This window comes from Augochlora pura, chromosome 3, assembly GCF_028453695.1.
Source record: "Augochlora pura isolate Apur16 chromosome 3, APUR_v2.2.1, whole genome shotgun sequence".
Lineage (NCBI taxonomy): Eukaryota > Metazoa > Arthropoda > Insecta > Hymenoptera > Halictidae > Augochlora > Augochlora pura.
This window is the reverse complement of record NC_135774.1, coordinates 21,276,134-21,301,212: the sequence shown is the minus strand read 5'-3', so window position 1 is coordinate 21,301,212 and position 25,079 is coordinate 21,276,134. Positions and strand designations below refer to the sequence as shown.

General features: G+C 32.3%; 4 protein-coding genes across 6 annotated transcripts; 2 read left to right on the top strand and 2 right to left on the bottom strand.

The window, feature by feature from the left end:
• Positions 1-781: 781 nt before the first annotated feature.
• Upf2 (UPF2 regulator of nonsense mediated mRNA decay) lies at positions 782-5,312 on the top strand. 2 transcript variants are annotated; one of them, XM_078197023.1, is made up of 2 exons: positions 782-986; positions 1,317-5,312. In XM_078197023.1, exon 2 carries the CDS (start codon positions 1,326-1,328, stop codon positions 4,764-4,766), a length of 3,441 nt encoding a protein of 1,146 aa, XP_078053149.1. In that variant the 5' UTR covers positions 782-986; positions 1,317-1,325; the 3' UTR covers positions 4,767-5,312. The 2 variants fall into 2 exon arrangements, with proteins under 2 accessions (XP_078053149.1, XP_078053148.1); XM_078197022.1 differs by having other exon boundaries at positions 1,314-5,312.
• Positions 5,313-5,483: 171 nt separating this feature from the next.
• On the bottom strand, positions 5,484-7,783 carry Icln (chloride nucleotide-sensitive channel icln). The gene is made up of 6 exons (XM_078197025.1): positions 7,152-7,783; positions 6,615-6,739; positions 6,394-6,539; positions 6,035-6,211; positions 5,867-5,956; positions 5,484-5,756 (listed from the first exon to the last, which is right to left on the bottom strand). The coding sequence occupies exons 2-6, from the start codon at positions 6,731-6,733 to the stop codon at positions 5,665-5,667; spliced, it is 624 nt and encodes a 207-aa protein (XP_078053151.1). The 5' UTR covers positions 6,734-6,739; positions 7,152-7,783; the 3' UTR covers positions 5,484-5,664.
• Positions 7,784-8,088: 305 nt separating this feature from the next.
• Positions 8,089-12,707, bottom strand: Homer (homer protein). The gene is made up of 6 exons (XM_078197024.1): positions 12,474-12,707; positions 11,228-11,384; positions 11,016-11,147; positions 10,443-10,937; positions 10,076-10,351; positions 8,089-9,960 (listed from the first exon to the last, which is right to left on the bottom strand). The coding sequence occupies exons 1-6, from the start codon at positions 12,497-12,499 to the stop codon at positions 9,775-9,777; spliced, it is 1,272 nt and encodes a 423-aa protein (XP_078053150.1). The 5' UTR covers positions 12,500-12,707; the 3' UTR covers positions 8,089-9,774.
• Positions 12,708-14,872: 2,165 nt separating this feature from the next.
• Positions 14,873-23,380, top strand: LOC144479029 (alpha/beta hydrolase domain-containing protein 17B). Of its 2 annotated transcripts, XM_078197484.1 has the most exons (3): positions 14,873-15,728; positions 17,424-17,556; positions 17,628-23,380. In XM_078197484.1, the coding sequence occupies exons 1-3, from the start codon at positions 15,085-15,087 to the stop codon at positions 17,709-17,711; spliced, it is 861 nt and encodes a 286-aa protein (XP_078053610.1). In that variant the 5' UTR covers positions 14,873-15,084; the 3' UTR covers positions 17,712-23,380. The 2 variants fall into 2 exon arrangements, with proteins under 2 accessions (XP_078053610.1, XP_078053611.1); XM_078197485.1 differs by lacking the exons at positions 17,424-17,556; positions 17,628-23,380 and adding an exon at positions 16,880-17,273.
• The last annotated feature ends 1,699 nt before the right edge of the window (positions 23,381-25,079 follow it).

The following is a 25,079-nucleotide window of genomic DNA, read 5'->3' as shown; positions in this document are numbered from 1 at the left end:
GTTAACGAGTTCTTAATGAATAAAGTTGGGTGCGCGCGCACGTTTCAACCTGCTGTTATGCGCGCGAGCCAGCCGACTCGTTTCGACTTTGAGCCGCGTTCGAAGTAACGAACAAAGATTTTATGAATTTCCTATTAATTTAAAAACTGTCACAAATATTATTAACCCTTAGGGCTCTGTGGACGCAGATATGCGTTTACTTTAACTCATCGGCGTGGACTAAGAGCGCATATATATGTCTGTCGATTTTTTCGATCAATATGCAGTTACTTTTTTTCAAAAATAATACAGGAACACTCGTTAGTAATTTGGCTTCCTCAGATAGAGGACCAGAAGAAAATGTGTCGTTTGCGTAAAAGATAAGAGAAGGAGCGATACGCAAAGTTGAAGCGCAGCCCTCTCTCCTTCCGTCGCGCCCTGGGAGTGAGATTGTTTTCAGTCGGCTGACTCACACGCGTAACAGCAGATTGAAACTGTTTTTTAAAAATAATATTTACACATTAAATTTTATATTTCTTTTACATGAATTAATTCGACTATGAAGATTCCAATATTATCTTCGCAAAATGTTTATTCCGTGAAAAGAGTTGTATAGATGTTTGAAAAACTGTGAAACTATTGGTGATAGATCGGGTTGATAGGGTGAATGTTACAACATTTCATACTCTTTTTAAAAAATATGAGAAAGAAAAGAGTGAAACCACAAGTACGATAAAATGAGATAAGATACATTGGATGTAAGTGTGACTTGATTCGATGTGTTCTGTTGATGTCATGCTGTCTTGCTCACTCGCTATTTCTTCTCTTTATCATTGACTATGGGAACAGCACTGTCAGCTGTGAATCGTCAACCAATGAGAGCACAGCGATTTGTTGCATTTTCTTAATTCAAGAACCTCATTGTCCCCGGATATGGTTCTCAAATTGAGAGATTATTGAATGTAGCTGTCGTCTACCATAACATAACCTTGTTTCCATTTTAAAATGTGAGTAGACAATGAATTCTATAAAATAAATACTGTTTGAATAATAAAAAGGTCGAAAGTTTTGCTACTAAATCATTTAAATGAAACGATTCTATAATCTGTGACCTTATCATTTGAATATAACTACATAATAACACATTTAAAAACAGTACTCGTAATATTTTTTGTATTATTTATAATAATAATAAAATTGAAATAATTATTTTCGTACAATATGTTTCAGTAATAAATATATACAGTAATCAATAAAAGTCATAATGTACAAATTAGTGAAAGTAATCTTAGATAATGATATATTTCAAAATTGTATGTATTTGTTTTATGTAGCAGATTGAAACAATGTCTGAAGCTGAAGAAACAGTACCAGAAGCTGCAGAAGCAGTTGCTGAACAGGATGTTGTGTCTGAAGAAGATAAGCAATACTTGACGGACTACCTTAAGGAAACTGAGCAACGATTGGCTACAAAAGAAGAAATTCGAGCAGCAAACTTAAATCCTAATAGACCATCGGATACATATTTTAGTAAATTGGATTCAACATTGAAAAGAAACACAACATTTGTAAAAAAATTAAAAAATTTTAGCAGTATACAATTAGAAACAGTTCTAAAAGATATGATACATTTGAATTTAACGAAATATGTGAGTGAAGTTGCTACTGCTCTAGTTGATGCCAAACTGAAAATGACAGATGTTGCACCTGCCATAAAAATATGCAGTTTCCTGCATCAGACATATGCAGAATTTTCAACGCATTTCTTTGAAAATTGGCAAAGAATTTTGTCTTTAAAGATTGTGGATAAAATTACAAATCCGAGTAAATTAAGAGTGGATCTTAGATTTTATGCTGAATTAGTTAATGCAGGTATTTTTACACATAAACAGGGACTGCCTCTACTTGGTTCAGCATTGACAGTTTTAATTAATATGGATAAAGAAGAACATAACAACGCAAGTATTATATTAAGTTTCTGCAAACACTGCGGTGAAGATTATGCAGGTCTTGTGCCTAAACGAGTAAGGGAAATATCAGAAAAATTGAATGTATTAATACCTAAAAGTAAATTACTTTCACCTGATAAACAGCAAAATGTTAGATTATTGTTAAGAGAATATTACAATTCTTTATGTAAGCACTTATTGAAAGAACACAAAGACCTTCAAGCTTTTGAAAAACAAAATCGAAAGATTTTACAAACTAGAGGTGAACTCAGTTCTGAAAGAAAAGACAAACTTGAAAGTCTTCAAGTATCTTATGAACGTTTGCTCAATAATGTGCAAAGTTTTTCAGATACTTTGGACGAACCCATGCCAGAACTTCCTGTTGATAGCGAAATGAAAGCAGAAGCAGAAGAAACATTGAAAATGATTAGTGAAGGGGAAGAGAATAGTATTCTTGAAGACATGTGGGGAGATGAAGAGACCAGACGATTTTATGAAGTTTTGACAGATCTAACAGTATTCCTTCCAGGATCGAATTTTAAAGAAGTACCTAAACAAGATGCACCAATAAGTGAAGAAGCTTTGGATGAAGAAATCACATTTGATGAATTGGAAGAAACTGAAAAAGTAGATGAGCCGGAAGCAGAAGTTGAGGAACCTCAAGTTGCAAACATTAGTAATAAAATACTCTTGGATGCATTTATAACTCATTTACCGAATTGTGTTAATCGTGAAATGATCGACAATGCTGCTGTTCACTTTTTAATGAGTCTCAATACAAAACATAACAAAAAAAAGTTAGTGAAAGCATTATTTGGTGTGTCTAGAATTCGCCTGGATTTATTACCATTTTATTCACGTCTGGCTGCTATTCTGTACCGTGTTATGCCAGATGTTGGTAATGACTTATGTTTAATGTTGAAGCATGATTTTAAGTATCATGTACGAAAAAAAGATCAAATTAATATTGAATCAAAAGTAAAAGTTGTGCGGTACATTGGTGAACTTGTTAAATTTAAACTATACTCAAAGATAGAGGCATTATATTGTTTAAAAGTTTTGCTGCATGACTTTACTCATCATCATATTGAAATGGCATGTAACTTATTAGAAACATGTGGAAGATACTTGTTTTGTTCTCCAGATTCGCACCAAAGAACAAAAGTATATTTGGAACAGATGATGCGTAAGAAGGCAGTTACTGCATTAGACTCACGTTATGTAACAATAATTGAAAATGCATATTATTTTGTAAATCCACCAGAATCTACTGGAGGTGTTTCGAAAAAGGACAGACCACCAATTCATGAATTTATAAGAAAATTATTATATCAAGATCTTTCAAAAACTAATACTGATAAAGTTCTTAAGTGGATGCGTAAATTAGACTGGGAAGATGAAAATGTATCCTCTTATGCTATTAAATGTCTCACTGCCGCTTATAATGTTAAATATTTAAATATTCGATGTGTAGGAAGTTTATTAGCTGGACTTGTTGCGCATTATGAAACTATAGGTCCTCATGTAGTCGATGGTGTGTTAGAAGATATAAGATTATGTATGGAAATCAATTTACCAAAATTTAATCAACGTCGCATTGCAATGGTTAAATATCTTGGAGAATTATATAATTATCGTATGGTGGAAAGTGGAGATATTTTCCGAACTTTATATTTGCTAATTACTTTTGGAGTTAGCATGGATCACAATATACCAAGTGTTCTAGATCCCCCAGAACACTTATTCAGAATTCGATTAGTCTGTACATTATTAGAAACCTGTGGACAGTATTTCATTGGTGGTTCTAGCAAGAAGAAACTTGACTATTTTCTAATATTCTTTCAAAATTATTACTGGTTTAAATACACAGATCCTATTTGGGGTCCTGATAATACTTTTCCTGTAGGTATAGATTATATGTACCGCGATACACTAACAATGTTGAGGCCTAAAATGCAATTATTTCAAAGTTATAAAGAAGCACAATCTGCAGTGGAAGAACTGCGAAATACATTGTATCCCACTCTTGGAAATCCTACCGCGGAAGATGGTGCCGATACAGAATCTGATATGGGTGTAATTGCTGAAGGAGATGAAGAAGTGACTATAACATCTGGAAATGGCAGTGGAGATGCAAAGGGTGTAGCTGATTTACATTTTGAGGAATCTGAAGACTGTTCTGAAGCACAATCAGAAGAAGAATGGACAGCTGATGGAGAAAGAGATGATACTATGGGTACTCAAGAAAATACGCAGGGAGATCAAAGTTTATCAGAAGGTGGCACAGATGGTGTTCTTATGGATGTCACAGAATTAAATGCAGCATTACCTGCTGGTCCCAGAAGAGTGAGTTGTCCCGAAGATGATGACTTTTTATCTGCTCTTGATAAAATGGTTTCAGATAATATACAAGACAGAATGCGAGATTCTGTAAAACCACAACAAGTAGACATTTCAGTTCCTTTACATGTTAAAACTACTAAGAAGACGTACGAACAATTACAGGAAAGACCGTCTGATAATAATACGGTTGACTTTGTTCTTATGCTAAGAAAAGGTAATAAACAGCAGTACAAAAATTTAGCCGTTCCTGTGTCATCAGAATTAGCAATGAATCTTCGAAATCGAGAACAAGAACAAAAAGAAGAAAAAGAACGAGTTAAAAGATTAACGTTGAATATCACAGAAAGACAAGAGGAAGAAGATTATCAGGAAACAATTAACCAGAGTACAAGACCAGTAACAGTAAATTTAAATAGAGAACGGCGACAAAAATACAATCATCCAAAAGGTGCACCAGACGCTGATCTTATTTTTGGCCCCAAAAAGATTCGATAAATTCTTTCTATCGGTGTTTAAACAATTTTTGTCATACTGTAAAGACAGAAGTGATTTTATACAATACTATAAACTACAATGGTCTTCGTACGTTTCTGTATAATTTTTGACAACTTAGGGTTTTTTATTTATAATTTTGGAACTCACATTTATTATTTATACAGATTCGCAATTCAACGTGTTTTTCATTGTAAAAATGTTGTTTACTTAATATATTAGACCTACATAAGTTTATTATATGTGTCAATATGTATTTTAGGGAATATCAATGAACAAAAATTATTGAACAACAAAGTTAATATCTTCCTTTATACAATTGATACATTTAAATACAACCGTTTTTCCTTGTTGCATGCATAGTAAGTTATATAGTTACTATGTATAAATAAAAATAAATTAGAAATTCAAATAAACTTTATTTGGCTAACTTGCCATACTAATTTCATTTAATGTAAACATGTAAATTTCGCGATACAAATTTACGTATTGACATATTTAAAATAGTACTACTAAATCATATTATAATGATTCGTTTCCGTTTGTTAAATATAAAAATATACATTCAAGGCTGCATTGTAAAATTTTATTATTTCGAAATAGATATTAGTAACAACTTGTTATCTTAAATATTATTTTTATTTTAAGCAATGCAAGAAATTAATTATTTTGTTCTTCAAAAAACAGATGCAAAACGTTAAATTTGATATACAATTATTTATTTTTATCTACGAAATTATTCTCGTGTACAAAATGAATATAAATAAATGTTAGGTGTGTTTATGTTTGTTACAGCTCTGTAATACAGTCTGTCATAATATCACATATCTACAATAATATATGATACCAGTAATTATAAATTAATACTAAATGCAATCATCCTTTTTGCCATCACCATCCATTATGGATCTTCTTCTGCATCTTCAAATTGACCTGCTTCTACATCCATAGCATCATCTGCTTCTGTGCCATTGTGATTGGACACTATTTGTTCTTTTCATATAAAATTATGATAAGCACACCATTAGATAAAACAATTCTCATTAATATTACACTTTGTTCAAATACTATTTTATGTTAATATTAAATTAAATAAATGCTACCTGATGGTAAAATATAGGGAGCATCACCAGCGCCAACTTCATAATTTTCAAAATCATCTTCTTCTGCATCTTCATAAATATCTTCTTCAGCTGCAAAATAGATGTATATTACAAAAATTCTTATCGTGAATTTTTTACACGAAAATTAATAATAGCTGTATCATTTACCATCTGAAAAACTATCTTGTGGATCAGGATGAAGTGCTTGACAATTATTCATTGCTTGAAACATAGCATCTAAATTATTTGTATTATCAGGAGCAAAACGCATTTCCGTAATAGGTGTGTCTGCATCTTCGTCCTCATTTTCTGAACCACTGTCAGTGGGAGGTGGTATGGGTACGTCTACAAAAAGTTAGGAAATTGTAATTACGTCAATGATGAAACCTTTGGGATTATTCAAAATATCAGATATAAGACTACGATATTTAAATAATGTTTGATTTTCGCATTTAAGTAAATTCTATTCAACTTTTATAATATTTCAAAATATTTATACAAAAATGTTAAAAAGAAGATTAATGTACCTGGAAGGTCTACTTTTGCATTAACCATAATATATAAACATTGTCTTGGATGTCCTATTTGATCTCTTGATATGCCATGTAAAGATATATGAGGATATTCAAGTGAAAATCCTTGTTGTGTATCATAGTTCACCCAAGAAAACAAGCTACCAATGCGAACATTATATTAAAATACATCAGTACGACTATGCAATATAAATTTGCTTTAATTTAGTTTTCACCTTTCTGTAATGTACAGAGTTCCTTTTCCTACTTCTGTGTCATTAATATACACAGTGGTATTTTGTTCTTCGTGACGTATTCCTTCTTGCGGAGCAAGAAAATTGCTAAGTACGACCATCTTTACCTATAACATTTAATAAAATAGTTTACTATTTATGCATCTCATTATGGACGTGTAAAGATGCCTATAACATAAATTAAATCTCATGTATTTCAGTTAATTTTTAAATCTGACAAATAAGGAAGAAAATAATTACAAGGTTATGCAGAAGTTTTGACAAACAGAACACTGGTTTTATTAGAGAAATGCACACATACTTCACAAAAATTTGTAATAAAATATTTAATAGAACATATAGTTATATAATGTATTAAGTTATTTTCATAGAAACATAAAAATACTACAAAATAATACTACATAAGAATATTACTACACAGTGCAAACGTGATTCTGTTAGCTCAGTTCTGTACAAATTTAATACCTTTTACTATATTTATTTGATCAGTCTTACTGTTAATTCTTAATGTAAACTTACCGCTTGCTTTTACAATGTAATAGTAAGCAAGATCGAACGAACTTTTCCTTAAAATGAATTTTTAAAAAATGAGTAACTCAGTTTGAAAACTTCAGATGCACAATGCAAGTTTTATATCGTAGCATGTAAGTGTTAACAATAATACAGTAGGATCACTAACGCTTAATAGCCACAGATGTCAATATATAAATTTTTCATTTTATAATACAAAATTTCACCGCACGTTACGATGTTGTGTTTCTGTTTTGCGTTATTGATATAGAGTTCGGAAGAACTTCGCTATAGTGTGTGCTTGTTCTGCTACGACTAACTGTAGATGGTAGACTATATACATACATACATATAAGTACATACCAGCCTTTGCGAGTACAATATGATTATAAGGCGGGAGATTTTCTTTCGCGGTTTTAACACTTACAATAAATGCGGTTTCAAATTTTTTAGAAAAATTCTTACAAAAGCACATTTATTAAACAAATAGAATGATGTGGAAACCTATTATATAAATAAACGTGATACCGTTATTGAAATATATCAAACTACAGTATTACTAATACTGAACATTAATGCAATTATACCTGTCTAATTTGTTTAATTGATTTGTATTAGTTCCTTAAAATCGCTTGTTTTTTATATTTATAAAGTATAATGATGATACTCCTATACTTATTTTATTTATTGACATTATAAACATGTACTGATCATTATTGTACATTGTACAAATTTGCAAGTATATATGTTTCATGTATACATTATACATACAATTCACTAATTTTAAAAATATTGGTTAAATATTAAATACAGCTTGATACCAAATTAGGAATGTATATAACAGAAATATATACGAAACTAAAACTATCGAAATAAATATTTTATATATTCATTTATACAAAACATAGGTATTATAGTAACATAAATGATAAGTGAACACAGGAAAGCCATCTGAAAATGTTTTATTATGATTACATGTGGCAAGCGAGGCTTTTGTTTCCAATTCCTCAAATTTAAAATTTAACTCTGCAACATTTTTACGTACATACATACATACTGTCAGTACAATAAAAAGTGCTTTTGTTAGTATTTTGCACTTCTTTCACTACTAGAATTTATTGTTACAAGAAATATCACTTTGACATCTTTTTGAAGATCGGTCAGAGTCCTTGGGCAAAAGGTTTTCTAGCGAACTTATACTATGCAAATATAACATATTGAAGAACATCTGGCTTGAATGCTATAAAATGCTTTATAACTTAGTGACAAGCGAATAACAAATCACTTACATTGGAAAACATTACATTTATTTTTTTTTTCAACAATGAGTGAATGTATATTATGGTTTTCATAAAAGAAGTAAAAAAACATTCTGCACATTAAAAACATTGTTTACACAATAGTCAAACATTCGATAATCCTTTAAATTGAAACCACTATAAGTTACCCACTGTAAATGAACTATATTATATATATTTTTTTTCATGCCATACTTTGTGGTAGGTATCAACGATACTGTACAGCTCATGCCAGACTCTTCAATTTCATATATATTCTTAGACTATTGATAAAGGTAAATAATATATGATAGAACAATATGGATACAATGTACAGCTGAATTAAATAGTTTATACTACATAATAGAGTATCACTAAACGTTACTAATGTTAATTGTGCATTCATTTTCTTTTTAATCGTGTTCATGGGTAACTGAATGTTATTGTTGATTTCAAGGGGCTAAGTTCCAAAAAAACATTGAGAGACATGTATCACACTAAATCTTGTGACATTTTTGATATGTTTTATGTTTCTAAATATCATAAAAGTTCTAAGTATGTAATGACAACCTGATTAACTGTAACAGTAGTAACAGTTATAGAAGTAGCACTAACGATGATACTATGAGTAATAACAGCAAGTAGTAGTGCAGCAGTAGTAGTGGAGGTAGTTATAATAGCATTAATAATGATAATCATAGTTATAATAGTATAGTAAGAGTTGTAGCATAGTAATGAGTCAAAGATCAATAGTAATAAGTGAAATAATATCACTGATGACTGCAGTAGAAGTGCAATTATAATTTATTTGGTACACATTTAAACATAATTGTAATATAAAGACAAGTATATATCTCGATTGAAACATATAAATCTCTATCATAATAAGATATATATAAACAAAAAAAAAATACATTAAATATCAATTAATAATTTCAAAAAGAGATTCTTATTCTTATCTGTGCAGAAGTAAGAACATTTTCTGTATTTATAGTAGTACATGAAAGTTTTTGTACGTTCAAAAGTATATAAATAAAAAGAAAATATATGAAACAATGTTAAAAAAAGTATTTATATGTACAATGAGAATATGAGTATGGCACGAAAGAAGTTTATGAAATATAATGTCAAATACTGTCTTAACATAGAATAAATAGTTTTAAATGATGCAATTTATCGTTATTATTGAAGATAGTGTCCTTGTAGTTTGCCTTTAAAAGACCATTTTTTAGTATGTATGTTTTTTTTGGAACCTTTCCCTTTGTATTAATCTACACCGTCCATTTGTATACTTCACTTATATCATAAATACAAAACTTCCAAGAAGAATATTCTCAGATTTACTAAATGCAAACTTAAGTTTGCAATGTGTTTGTGATTTCTCGATGTACAGTTACCAAATCTTGTATATATCCAGCTAATCTCGCATTTAAAGTATCCAAATTTTGCTTCTGGACTTTATTTGCACTTAGTGCAAGCTCCAATTGTTCATGAACAACCCTTAACATTTCACGAAGTTCGGTATTTTCTTTCTGTAATGCCTAGAAAATATACAGTCAGAATGATTACTAAATAAGTGTCATATGCAAAAATTATTTATCATACTTTTTACGAGATGTTATTATATATGAAACAGAGTTTTAAACATACACATACCAAAAAATCTTTATTTTTTGTAGCCATGGTAAGTGCTTTGATTTCTTCATTTCGCGTTCTAAGTTCACTTTCTAATGCTTCAACTCTCAATCTTAATGCTTCGCTATTGCCTTCAGCAATTTTTCCAGCTTCCAAGTCTGCATATTTAGCTTTAATTCTAGCATTTTCTTCTTTATATAACTGTAATTGTCTTTTCCATTCATCAACATTTGCTGTAGATTCTTGTAATGCACTTGTTAGTCTTGCATTATTCGTTTTCAAAGTAGTTAATTCAACCTAAAATTAAATTTCAGTTTCAATAACTAAGAAGAAAAATAGAAAGGACAAGTTTCCGACAAGGTTTACATTTTTATATATTATACCATACCTCCCATTTCTTAGCATTAGCAGAACTTTGTGTCAATGCAAATTTCAGCCTATCATTCTCATATTTAAGTTGCATTTCAGTTGATTGTGCACCTTGCGCAGTATTAATCTGCGCTTGTTTGCCTTGATGCTGTGGACTCTCTGTACTCTGCTGAGAAACACTCTGTGATCTCGAATGGACTGCATTTTTCAATTCTTCATCCATTTTATTCTGACAATTACCAGGTAAGGGACTGCTGCTTACCAAAGACACATTGTTTTGAGTAGAAATCATATTAGCATTTGGGTTTGGGTTATTCGAAGTGGATACATTTGAATTAATCATTGATGAATTTGGTGGATCTATAAGATCTTGTTCTGTTGATGGCATACCCGATCGTGACGTAATCGGGCTAACATTTGCACTAGTAGCAGGAGTAACAGAGGAGCTGTTTGATTGTAACTTAGCATTAGCTAATTTAGTGGCCTCCTTCACTTCATGAAACTTCTCTATAAACTGCCAAATGAATGATATTGTCTCTGAGATTGTGGTGTACACATGGCTGTACGTTAACTAAAGACATATTTCACAAACCTTTCCTAATTCTTCCTCAGATGAAAAGCCAAGACCGTATACGGTATTGGCTCTAACATCTGACCACTGGCCAAATTTTTGCGACGTTTTCGTGAAGGTCATATTTGGAGTAATAGTACTATTTATTACTGCCTAAAATTTAAACAAATAAATATAAATCACTTTTTTATACAACTTCGCCACCTTTAAAGATTCAATGAATTTTCAGTTACCTTTGTTCCTTCAACAGAAATTATTCTATACAGACTTCTCGTTGAGTCATAAAAAAATGAAACAGATACTGCGGCTGTAGAGGCAGATACCCAAGACCGTTTTGTCTTGGGATCGATATGAAACACGTGTGCTTTGCACGTGAAAATAGGTTGTTTACTGCAATTTATTAAAAGTAATATAGGTATTTAAATATATGTCTTTGATTGATACATGCACATCTACTTATGCCTCATACAAGAACCAAAACTATAGGAGTTTAATAACAAATATTTTGAAGTTTGTCTTTTCACATAGTTTATTCTATATGTTCTACAAAAATATAACAAAATTAAATACAATTAATAAATCTTAGATGTATATGCATGCCTTAAAATTAATAAAATTAAACTGCAATGATATTTGCAGAAATCAAAAGAAATAATATGAACAGGCAGTTTTGTTTTATACTGTTTCAGAAAAATAAATATAATTCTATTTGAAATTTTCTAAAATTTACTATACGTGCAGCATATGTACAACTTATATACATTATTTAAAAGTAACAAGAAATTTCAATAGTTTATAAATTCTTTATTTTAAAAGAAAACAACTGTAATAAAAATGCAACATATTTATTCTTCTACTAAAGTGTGAAATCACTTATGCAGCCTGTCTGAAAAAAATGACATGTAATAATAATAATATGACCGTGAACAATGCTTTGAAGATAATAATAAAAAAAAAATTATGTTTATATATTTTAAAATAACACAATGACGTCAATGGAAAATTAAACTTTTGGAGGAAAAAAAAGTGTAATATTATAGGTAGTTTAATCATTTATGGAATAAATTTTTTATTATACAAATCTAAAAATATACCGAATAATGCACGAGTAAACAACTAGAATAAACACATCTCCCGCGGTACTAATTTATCCCACTTTCGCTGTTCTAATGTATGGTTATATATAGATAAAAGAAAAGAAAAACATTCTGGTCCAGACTCTCTTTCCCTGAACGCACCCACCTAAACGCGTATCTCCGATGATGTCGGAGATAAGATCATAAATAGACAGGAAAGGATAGTAGAGCTCATTAGCGAACGCAATGGAATTGACCTATTTTATAGTAATCGACAGCATTCAATAATAGAATAATTAAGGATAATTTATAGTACTCATATGCGACGTGGAAAGTGTGCCTCGTGTGTACATATATTACACACCCTTAAAAGGCGGTGCGGAGTATTACCACGTTCACTTACCCCATTGTTTCTTTGCCGGATGCCATACAAGTATATATTAATTTCACAGTCTCATAGAAAATTTAATTAAACGTGTATACGTAGTAGTTTTCTACTAATAATAATTCTCAAAATTACATGAAAATTTATAAAAATACGTCCCACAAAAGATTACGGTACACCAGTTGACAGCCGCCATCGGCCAAAACTTTATAGCGAACAGCAACGATCACGCAACAACATGAATCTAGTCGAGTTTCCACCATATACCTGGATTTAATCGATTTTCCACGAAACGTTCATGTCTACAGTATGGTCATGGAAAGATTCGCGTGGCGCTAGTGCGGTGAGCACGCACGGCATAACATCGTCTAACGTTATTTGAAAGATCGAGTTTTACCCTCTATAAAAGCAAGTGAAATCGTTTCTAATTTTGTGCTACAATATTGTTTTAAAGCGCCAACTGACAGATTTTAAATCGAAAAACGAGCCAGAAAATGTAGACAACTTCTAATTACTCATAAAACCTTTCCTATTTCCATTTTATTATCAGATATACAATGTTTTAAAACTATTTTCTATGTTTTTTAAGAGAATCTACAAATTCATACAATCTATTATTGCTGTCTTCTAATATAGCACATTGAGCAAATTAAACATTTCAAGTTGCAATATGACAGTGGGAAAGCGAAATAATGATAAGAATAAAAAATATGTATATTTTTGGATGCTCTATTTGAATTATTGTGTTGATTCTACTATCTATTTATAAAACAAGAACATGGGTGCAGTACATAATTTGTGGTAATATCTCCTGCGTTCTCCACTAGAGGGTTTCAAAGCTCACACCTTTCCCACTGACATTTGATTTATTGTTAGCCAATAGGTCAATACTGATGCGTCTAATGTTGGGTTCCTTAGGTAACCTTATTGATAAAACCAAATAGTCGAGTTGGAGTGAAACGTTTCTTTCTCTTTCACTTTCGCGTTCTTCTTTCCTTCTCTTCTTGGCAATGTCGCTAAAATAGACTTTACCCTAAAGATTTACGGATATCTAGTAATTGGCTACGGAAAGTATCTCATAAGTATAGCCATCAATAATAAAGAGCACTTGGAAAGATAAGCTATCTTTCTTGGTTTTGAATTTGAACCAGGGAGGCGTAAGTATGAGTGCGTGAAGCTAGCGACGCGTATATGTATATGCATAAACATGCATGCATATTATAGAAGATGCATCATCCAAGTTTATTTCCGAAGCGCCATCTGACTTCGGCCGCATTAGAGTTTGTAAAGTTTGAAAAGTATCGAATGTAAAATTGTACAGATTGTAGTATATTACAAGAAGATGAGATATAGCACAAAAAGGAATTCTTTTTGCTTATATGTAATAATATTATTAGTTGACGTTTTTCCATAGTCGTAACGGAGGAAGCACAGTGTCCGTAGCACGTTTGTGGTCAAATAGGGCGCGAAATTACGAAAACAAGTGAAGCGCACGCAATCAACAGTGAGTTATTTCAAAAATGTTTTTCTGGCTAAAGATTTTAGATTGCTGAAGTAAAAAAAAGAACACCAAAGGTTCTGGACTAGATATAAAACTGACATTTGTCGCTGAGGCGCTTCTTGTACGTAACAGTACAGTTATTGTTAATAAGTTTAAATGATTATATACTCCGAAAGTGAAAACTTGTGCTTGGGGCACTTTTCTATCAAGGTTCAAAAAATGTCAAGTAATAAAAGTCATCGAGCTATTGTTTAGTTTGCATATACTGTAAAAAGTGCTGTAAAACATTCATATCGTAACATAATTAAGTGGTTAATTTGAAATGAGTAGAAAATGAATAAGTCATCAGCACAAATAGGAAAAGAAGAAATGATAGAATGGAATGAAAGCTTGGAACTGTTAGAGATAATATGAAGGAAGAAATATACACATACTAATCAGAAATACCATCGTTAAAATCACGCACGTAAATTCTTGAGTATTTCTTGCGAGCGTTGCGGACCGCCACCATCCTGCCGAGCAAGTACTACTGACTATAGGTGGGGACACTGTTTGTTTCCCGAGATAACTTTGAACCTCGCTGGCCTATACAAAGAATTACTAGATATAGTAACCATCACAAGGCGTATACCTATGTATCGTTGATAAGCTCTGCGGCATTGCTTAGAATGTTGGTAGTATCCCTGAAGCGATGCTTGAATACATGACCATTTTTCGTTACATATCGAATCATCCCGTTGTTTTTAAATCTTTCACCAATAGCAAGCAATGAGTAAAAGAGCAACGCAGCAAAGCAGTACCACAATCTTCTGTCTTCGTCTTGTATCCCATTTTACCTGAATATGTACAATGAAAGTGCGCAACGTTTAGTGGGTGGGGGCATTGTGCGAGAAAGAGAGAAAGAAGGAGGGGGAGAAATTGTCCGTCTTGCGAGCCGTCATAGCTGAATCATCGTGAGAGGTTCTTACAAGAGTGCGATAATAAATGACATTGTGATTGAATTAGTAAGCGGGAGAGGTACAGTGTGTGGGGCTACTTTTAATATAAAGTTCTGATCTCGATGCGGAGACCCGACGAGGAAACGTGATAAACAGTGTTTTGGCGTGTGCGTGATTCCCCCGTGAAACGATGAACGGGTTAAGTTTGAGTGAATTGTGTTGCTTCTTTTGCTGCCCACCTTGCCCGTCCAGAATCGCTGCAAAACTAGCGTTTCTACCACCTGAGCCTACATATACGTTCATCGAGGATGAAGGTTCCAAGTTTGCTATTTCTCTATCCGAGAGGGCCGAATGGCAATATACAGAAGTAGCGAAAGAGTCGGTGGAAGGTTTCTATGCAAGAACGTCACGAGGCAATCGAATAGCCTGTGTGTTTGTACGGTGCTCAACTACTGCACGGTTTACCATTTTATTTTCTCACGGCAATGCTGCCGATCTTGGACAGATGTCTAGTTTTTATTTGGGACTTGGCGTCAGAATAAATTGTAACATATTCAGCTATGATTATTCGGGGTATGGAATCTCCAGTGGCAAACCATCAGAAAAGAACCTCTACGCTGATATTGACGCTGCGTGGCATGCTCTCAGAACACGGTATGGTATTAGTCCGGAAAACATTATCCTGTATGGTCAAAGTATCGGGACTGTACCCACGGTCGATCTAGCCTCGCGATATGAGGTTGGTGCGGTTGTTCTGCATGCACCTCTGATGTCAGGAATGCGAGTGGCTTTTCCTAAAACCAGAAGAACGTGGTTCTTTGATGTCTTCCCCAGGTAGGTGAAAATTCCTACGTGATACATGAGTCTTTGTTTACTCCGTTAACGATACGCAATCTATAATTCGTTTATCTTCTGCTGTCATTCGCACAGCTAAGGTTCACGCGCATGACACTATCGCTGAGTTTATACTCGACGCCAAATATTTTGGCCGGTCTAAGGCAATTTTTCTACCACCTTTCTGCCAGAGATGATTTCGCTTGAACATATGGATGAACATATTTCAAATTATACAAGAATATTCTTACGACGTAGTTTATGTTCGTTAGCAAAATTTCAGTTGTCATCATCAAATTTATTTGTCTTCCGTCTTTATCTTGATGTTGTCTTCCTTACTCTTTCTCTATAGATGACTTCGGTTAGAGTGATGTTTCTATTTCAAAAATGCTGACCCATGAAGAAAATGAAGTACAGCTATCGTGGATCGAAATATCGATATTTAAAGCAACAGAAGGGTTAGATATTTCATTAACTTCTGTTCTCCAAATACATACACATAAACCGGTAGAAATATTTAGCGTTGTGTTTAGTACTTAATTATTTACGTGATAGACGTACAAAAGATGCCTCAAAATTAAATGACAAGCAAATCACGCAAAAACAAATCGATGTTTTTATCATTCTGCAATCAGATATCGTGACATTCCAAAATCCGATTTCCGGGAATCGCTGTTTAAATATTTTAAATTCTAGTCAGATGAATGCGTGATGGTTGATGCATGCACCCACACACGTGACTTGCGTAGATACTTCGTTTAGAAACATTACAATCGTGGAGACATTATATCGATAGAATTTTCAACGATTTATATTTTTACCGTATACTTTTTTTTATATTATCCTGATAATTTATTCCGAAACAAAATTAAATTTTGATTTCTAACGCACATCAATTTATATTAGTAATTCAACTAAATTTTAGTTTAAATATCATCAGAATACAATGAAGTGATAGAAATTATACTTTGAGGTAAATCTACTTAATTCGAAAATAGTGCAACTTTTAAAATTTTTTAAATATTTCGATTTGCATTTGCATGGTTCGCCGATTTCTGTAACATTGGTATACTTTCTATACTGAATATGCATATAAGATTTCTATAAGATTTCATTTACGCAAACTCATCGAAATATGTTGTAACGTTTAGACGGAAAAATTATCTTTTCGGACTATACTCTCACGTTTTTCGAATTATATTACGAGAAGCAATAAAAGTTAATCTAAATACTTCTCATGGAAACCTTTAAATTACACAATCCATCGTCGTATTCTTCCTTAGAAGGTATTAGGTTTATACTATAGTTACCAATATCTATAGTCTGTGGTGCTGTATATTGTCTTTAAGTTTATTTAGTTGAAAAATTTCTAGACTACCGATTTATTTCGTATAGGAAGTACCAGACTGACTTAAAACAGAAAGCTGACAAATTTACAAAGGGAGATAGTTTAGAAAGTAGTAAAATAGTTTATTATTCACATTACATCTATTTTTACAAGAGAGAAATGTGTTCAATATTTTTCCAGTATAATTATTAATAATTATAAAGTTTAATTATTAATATTACGTATTATTTAATTGATCCATTTATTGTGAGTGAAACTAAATCATCAATGATTTTATTACACACATATGCTATTAAAACATCCTTTTATATATTTGTATACATATAAAATATAAGATGTGTTTACAGTATAGATAAAATACCCAAAGTTACGTCTCCAGTATTGGTCATCCATGGAACTGAAGATGAAGTGATCAATTTCAGTCACGGTTTGGCCATTTATGAAAGATGTCCAAGAGCTGTAGAACCATTATGGATTCCGGTATGTGTTTCTATGTGGTAATTTTAAAACGTAAATAACATTGTTAATGTAAATATAAATTATCTTTCTAGGGTGCAGGCCACAATAATGTGGATTTATTTGAACAATATGTGGAACGATTGAAGCAATTTGTGAGTGTAGAATTGGTGAACTGACGGCGGCTAAGCCTCTCCCAGGGTCAGGGGGGGCAGGGAGGACATATGCATGTGGATAGTCAGGGGCGCAATACTCCTAATATTTCAAACACATCCAGTTCCAGTTCAACAAGCTCACAGACTGAAAAACTTGTCTTGCAATCGCCTCCCTCAGGGGAAAAGACACCTGTCCTTCTCTGTGATGAAGAATCATCTTCTGCCTCTTTAGACGATTTATACTTCTGTAACTTACAAAGGAAACTCTCCTCAATGAGAAAAAAATATTCCAAGGATGATGTCATAACTGTAGCAGTAATTGAAGAGAAACTAATCAACAAGATGAAAAAAATGAAAAGTGAAAAAGAATAACTAAAGTTGTGCAGGATAAAAAGTATAGTAAAACAATATTAGTGGTACGCCTTTTTCGATGGAATCAGATTGATTGAGCTGTTAAGAATCAGACAGTGGTGGCAAAGGAAAATTTAAAAGATAAGCGTTTTTAAAGCGTACCATAATTTTACAAAAAGGGATTATATTTTACAACAGCAATGAATTTTTCATAAATATATACATGATATGGCGCTATAAAAACAAGAAGGACATACATAGGAATAAGAAAGTACGTGTTTTATTTAAAACATTTAAATATGTGGAGAAATTAGATGGACAAAAGTAAGTTTAATTACTAGTTTCTATGATTATATACTCGTATGTTTAGACATATATTATTGTTAATATTTTATTTCTTTCTTTACTGCCTACTTTAACAAAATGTTCCAAAGATTTACGATTGCGGAAACTGTGACGATAATGTTCAACAAACGATGAACGTTTTTATGATTTTTAAGCGGATAATTTCTTTTGTTATTTTACTTTTTAATTCCGTGTTTCTTCAATCTCTTTTTCTCTATTATTTTATACAAGGTAATATTTTTTCTTGTTCATAAGTCATCATCTTATCGTTTCTTGATGAAGTTCTCTTTAGTTCATCAAGTTGATTTTCAATTTTATTTAAATGTTTTACCATTTCAAACGACTAGCTATTTAACATTCATAGATCTTTTATTATGTTTACTCATTTATAAAACTAAAGATTTTAAACGTACTTTTGTCCACTGTATGCGTCGTATAAAATGGATTGTTTACATACCAGAAACAAAACCAGTTTTATCAACAGAAAAATGTAATGAGAAGACAACCCAGGGTAGATGAGTGTTACCAAAACGATATAAAATATTTAAGTACGAGTGTTATTGTTAGTACTGACGTAAAGATGCCAATCTAAAACCTCCTTTTGTCCGCCACTGTATTTCTTCATTGAAGAATGGAGATATCCATATACATAGTAAGAGTCAAAGAAACATTATTGACAAAGCTTTGGAGTATATATTCCATCAAAGTCAAAAAGAAAAAACTCAATTTCATTATTTTCCAATACCTTTAGTAATAAGAAAAAAGACATTTCGAATGTTAGGAACCTTCATGCTCAGTTTAAAACAGGGAAAAAATCTGCAATTCAGTTTAAATACAATAAGAAATGCTCTAGATCAGAACAAATTGGAAAGATACGATACTGTGAGCTGTGTAACATTGCTTCAACATGAAGTTACTTGAGTTATTTGGTTATTGAAATAGAGTAACTGCCTTTACAAGATGTTGAATGTTAATCGTCGAGTTGGTCATTTGTAGGGTCATTAAAAAGGCTGAAGGAAAACCATGTACTGAATACTCTGATAAGATTAAAGGAAAGCAGCTTGAAAGATCAAGTATTAAAATAACTGAATGACACAAATTCCACGTGTTTGGCAAGTTACCGCTCTACTATTCTTCCACATGACTGTCTACAGAAACCACAGATTTATACGCACGACACATATTTCGGCTGTAACAGTGCTAGTGAGATTGTGCACATAAACACGTACGATACATTTACAAAATTTATTATATTTCTAGACTACGAAATAATGCAGAGTGATAAAAAAGAATTCCAAGTATTTAATGTAGATAGTATTCGCCAAATGAATGGAAATGGTTCGTATATCCATCATAAGTAGAAAAGTTAATATTTTCAAAGTTGTAAAAAAGTTTTCATATCAGTTAAGACGAATGGCTCGATCATTTCCAATATTTTGTCGTATTAGAAAAACAAGTTTTTTTTTCGTTATAATTTATTTTAAATGAGTGACATAGTTATATTCTTATTAGCATAATTGCACAAACTTATTTCAATGGTTAAGCTTATTCAATTTCCACATTCGCTCGGTACATACTACCTATCATAACAATCTTTTTTATCATTCTGTATGTCTGTGCATACTGAATATTCTTACTATGTGTACACACATACCAGTGTATGCGGTTGTATGTTGCAAGCCGTTTCTGCAGCATAGAACATAAATCGTTGCGGCGACAAATACGTCAAGTATTATTATTTTTATGAAAAGTCTCCTTAAGATTGAGGCGGACAGATGGCTTATACACACTGAAACATTTTCTGCCAGCGTGAAATGCAGCGATCACTAGCAGTGGGTGTGTAGCAAGAAAATTCCTCGCTGAACCTATACACCTTGTATTTCTATGATGACTTCTACACATTGCTATCGATTAACGAATAGTCGAACAGTTTCGGAAGAATCTCCAATTGTGTTCGTCGTACTATGACATTAATGCATTTAAACTTGTTTTTCATACAAAAGAAAAAAAGAAGTGGAAGAGAGAGAGAGCGAGAGAGAGAGAGAGAGAGAGAGAGAGAGAGAGAGAAAGAGAGAGAAAGAAAGAAAGAAAGAGAGAGGATTGTAGCTATTAATAGATTTGTTAATGAATGTGAGATGTATGAACTGCATCGTGTGTTTTCTATGGCTCATCTTTAGAGATTAGGTTCAGCGGTGATATAGATGTTGCGTGAAGTCGCATGTTTTTATAAATGTATCGCTGTCACTGTGACCAGTGTATATGATAGCTGTACGAGTAACAAAGAATAAAGAAACGTTTGTTTTTATATTGTCCCACAGCAAAGGCCTGTGCAGCGAGCAATGGAAATCTTCCAGGTAGTAAAGAATTTAGGATAGAGATATTAAAGTTAATGAATAGCGTTAAGAAAATTCGTAAGCGTAAGACGTTCTAGCGAACGGTATGTTTTATCGAGAGTGAATTAAAAGAAAAGAAAATAAAAAGTGTCGCGGATCTTGTAAAACAATAATAACAAATACAAATAGATAGGGACAATATTACTACCAAACTTGATTGTGAATTAGTTTATTTCTAAAGAGACGAATCGTTTGGAGAACCTTATCTATAAGTATGTTTCTTGTTAGTATTTTTATATCTCGATAATGTAAATACAATGCAATTAAATGATTTTTCTTTTATTAGTATACGTGTAATGTATGCGACAATGGGGAAAAGGCCGCGCGGAGCCAATGGAATGAATCGGCTCTACGTATACAGGTACATATGTAGAAAAGAAATGTATTATTCAAAACCCAAAAGGGGGATATAATCTCGCCCCTTGCGTCGATTAGCTTGTTGGTAGAGGCTCATCTTTTGGTTTTTGAACAGTACGTATTTCTGCGGGAACGTTTCCTCCTTGGTTTCTGAGTAAATTATTGTCAGCATTTCTATCCCGTCCCAATTGTCATTTAAAATACATTGCTACATATGTATATCTCCAGACTACAAGTATAAACTGAAATTATATAAATATAATTGTGGCCGTCGTATGAATGAATGGAAAGTGAATATAGAATTACCAAGTATTTAAGTAAGAGATAATCTAAAGTAATTGAACCTTTTTTTAAGAAGAATAGTGATTTACACGGAAACCATCAGTGATGTTAGTACTTCTAATTGTCATCGTTATTATCTTTACCCTCATACCATCAACGTGGATCAGTCTCGTTACTCTATTCTGTATACATAATCATCGTTTCAATTCAACATTATTATTTTACGATAATATGACGTGTATAAAATACCGAACCCATTTCTTTTTGTATTCACTTTCTCTTAGTATTAATCATTTTTAGAATACCGTGCAGTGTACGACACTACGAAATATGCTATAATGAGACCGATACTTTTCTTCCATTGGCCTTCGCCGTAGTTAAATCGATCAACACCATCTATCACAATTCTTATATATAATATACGCATGTATTATACTATAATATATATTATACATATGCACAGTCTGCATAATATATAATATATTTAATAGTTACATGTATAATATAAATATATTTCGTATCTTGCAAAGGAAGAAAAGAAGTTTATACCGTTATTTGAGAAATGTCCAGTTTTATAAACGGTACACACATCGAGGAGCAGATTTATCGGTATTTACAATGAAGACAGTGGAGAGAGTAATAACGATGGATTGTCGCTTGACAAGAATCCACGCGATTCGTCGTTGGTAAAACTGGTTAGAAAACAAAAAGTAATGATAATGATAAATATCTTTTGTACAGCGTATGTTTGGAAGCATAGACGTGTCTCCTCTTTCTTCTACTTTCATTCTCGATCCGTACGTCGCCGTGCTTTCTCTCTTTCTCTCTCTATTTCTCTTGCTCATTTCTTTAACTATTTTTTACTGTTCTACTATGTCTCTCATGCGCGTAAAGCAATCGACCGGTTCCGAAGAGCACTTTCGTCTTTCATGATTGCATCGTGCCGGTGAAATGGTACTTGGCGGTCTTCTTGTTTGGGTACCGCGGATTATGGTGTGCTGGTATTCGTGAAAAAAAATCTGTACATAATAGCGTGTAAGGTGAAGCATTAGAGGTAATATGTACCCTGTGCTCTGTTCGGTCGTATCCCATGTAATTACTAGGAGCAGATGGGTCAAAGAGATGGGAGGGAAGAGACGCATCATCCGCGTTGGTAGATACCGCAATCTTTTGAATTCGATCATTTGGACGTCGCGCGCGTATCTTTTCGGGGGCGAATTAGAATGGGTTTAGTCGTTTGATAAGTAAGATCTACGTAGGATTGTATTGTAGAAACGATTAGGTGAAACCGAGGAAAGAGAAGAAAGATGAGTATCGTTTGTTCTGATATGAAAAGAAAAACTGAGAAACAACTATTGTTTATTTAGCGCGTAAAGATATCAAACGGGCGAATGACACTATTTCTTACGAAGATCATGTAGAATGCGTAGTTAAATGCATAAACATACATACACAAATACATGCATAAATCCATAAACGAATACATAAATCGTTGGTCATCCGATCAAAACTATTTCAAAGTTTTATACTTGCATCGCTCTCGAATCAAGCGTGCCGAGGCGAATCATTAAGTAATTTGCTGATCTCGCGACGTCGAAACAATGTAATAATTGTTATGTAAATTACGCAGGTTCGAACTCTACCATTATCCAATGTAGCTTGTTTTAACACCGGATCTCGCATTATCGCGTGTCATTTGCCGACTAAATCAACTCGTCGGAAACATAATCCCCTTGTTTAAGTAATCGATCGACATGGCACTTCTGTAATCGTAGAAATTGTGATTGAAGTGACGCAAAACGTTCATCGTCATCTTTTTCTAAAGAAAAATCGAAAATTAAGTATGTACTCGTGATATCCTATTTTTAAATATTTTTTTTTTTGTTAGTACATTACACTGCAAATTGGTAACTGTAATTAATGCTATTGAGATAACAATGTTAATAAAATCCTATAGAAATGACAGTTGTGTTGTGTGGATTCACTTGTATGGTTTTTTCTATTTGTCTCCTGAAATCGTATCTCCTTTGTCACACTGTACTGCGACAATATTTTTTATCGCCTCCATTTTGTCGGTCGCCGTTCTAAGCAGAATCTCACGTTCCGTGGTCATTGAAGTTAAGCTGCTGATAACAGCGACAACTATGTTCATTGATTTCAATGAAAAATCATTGAATCATTGTCGACGCTGATTTTTTTATCAGGTACTATAACTTATCGACTAGTGTATTTACATTATATGTAGAGTGAAATGTTTTACAAATGTTGAAACTGTTTGCAGATAAGAATATCATTTCGTCACAAAAATTAGAATAATATAGAGTGCAAACTGGTTGTTGAACTTTTTAGTCGACTGTCGAGCTTGGAAATGACATTTACGTTATTTCGATCATTCAGGAATGTAAAATATCTTTTCTATGACCATACGAACAGATTACGGATCTTTCTGTGAAATAAAAAGTTTCTTTCTATTATTTCCATCTATTGATCGTAAGAAGGATTAAATAAGAATAAATTGCTTCTTTTCATAAACGTAATAAGCGTAGGATAATGTAACGATATTATTACATTTTTCTTATGCCTTCAAAATTTTATAATTCACCAAATGCAGGAAATCCGCAGTCTACGTATGAGACAATACTAACAACAAACTGTAAATTTACATTTTCTCATTAAATAAATATAAAAAATATAAAAGACTACGGACATAAAATGAATTAGGAAAATAATATTTTTCTTTCACCTTCAACTGTATTAATCCTCGAAATTTGTATTATACATGATGCTTATAAATTGATCTGCAATATGAATTTACAAAAAAATATTCATAATCGGGAAAAGCTATTTCTGTTGGTTCCCGTATTTATAGACAATAATAAAACCGTGCCTGCGTTCTGTCATTTCTGTGATCCCCTTTATTATCAGAGATTAGTAATTTATAGTGCTACAATTATTCGCATCTACCGCGTCTGGTGTATCATTAGCAATTTATCTCCTGCGAATTTATATCAGCCTGAAACTGAAAGGAAATAAGATTAGTTGTCATTAGTTTCTGATATAGCGTATTGATAGTATTCGTCACACGACTGATAACTGCATGCACTCTAACGCGTACTTCATTTGCCATTAAAATTTTCCACTTAACATTAGAACTACGAAACCAGTAAAAATGACTGTTTTTTTATTAGAAATTTGTTTAGATAAATATCTTTGTACAAGCTTATATTATAAATAGAAATCGTACGATTTTATTAAAATATAAATCATAAATTTCAAACAGCAATATGTACAGCCTTTGGACACATTGGATACCGTTAAGACAACTACTAATTAACATTAAATTAACCTTGTAATAACGACGGGCTCCAAATTTTTTTCATTTATGATCATTGAGATTGTAAAAATATTATCATGAGAAATTTGGTCGCTAAGGTAGCTATCTCAATTATTGTCCCCCCGGATTAGAAACGTACAGAAAAAAAAGTTTTATACATGAATTAACGCCCTTCCTTGATAATAAAATGTAGATTATCAATTTATGTATATAATACTTTTCTTTTTCTATATATTTTTAATCCGGGGGCATGAAAATCGGGACTCTACCTTATCGCTGGGGAGAAATATGTATTACCATACAAATAGTTAGAAATTCGAGTAAATAAAT

Bases quoted from the DNA above. Each gene is read 5' to 3' on its own strand.
- Homer (XM_078197024.1), bottom strand. From the start codon at position 12,499: ATGGCATCCGGCAAAGAAACAATGGG. The intron at 11,148-11,227 runs GTAACTGAAAAT...TTTAAATTTTAG, and splicing joins TTTCTGTTGAAGGAACAAAG to GCAGTAATAAATAGTACTAT. The intron at 9,961-10,075 runs GTATGTGTATGT...TATATTTTCTAG, and splicing joins CAAAAAATAAAGATTTTTTG to GCATTACAGAAAGAAAATAC.
- Icln (XM_078197025.1), bottom strand. From the start codon at position 6,733: ATGGTCGTACTTAGCAATTTTCTTGCTCCGCAAGAAGGAATACGTCAC. The intron at 6,540-6,614 runs GTGAAAACTAAA...TCGCATTGGTAG, and splicing joins ACTCTGTACATTACAGAAAG to CTTGTTTTCTTGGGTGAACT. The intron at 5,957-6,034 runs GTAAATGATACA...TCTATTTTGCAG, and splicing joins ACAAGATAGTTTTTCAGATG to CTGAAGAAGATATTTATGAA.
- Upf2 (XM_078197023.1), top strand. From the start codon at position 1,326: ATGTCTGAAGCTGAAGAAACAGTACCAGAAGCTGCAGAAGCAGTTGCT.
- LOC144479029 (XM_078197484.1), top strand. From the start codon at position 15,085: ATGAACGGGTTAAGTTTGAGTGAATTGTGTTGCTTCTTTTGCTGCCCA. The intron at 15,729-17,423 runs GTAGGTGAAAAT...ATGTGTTTACAG, and splicing joins TTCTTTGATGTCTTCCCCAG to TATAGATAAAATACCCAAAG. The intron at 17,557-17,627 runs GTATGTGTTTCT...TTATCTTTCTAG, and splicing joins TAGAACCATTATGGATTCCG to GGTGCAGGCCACAATAATGT.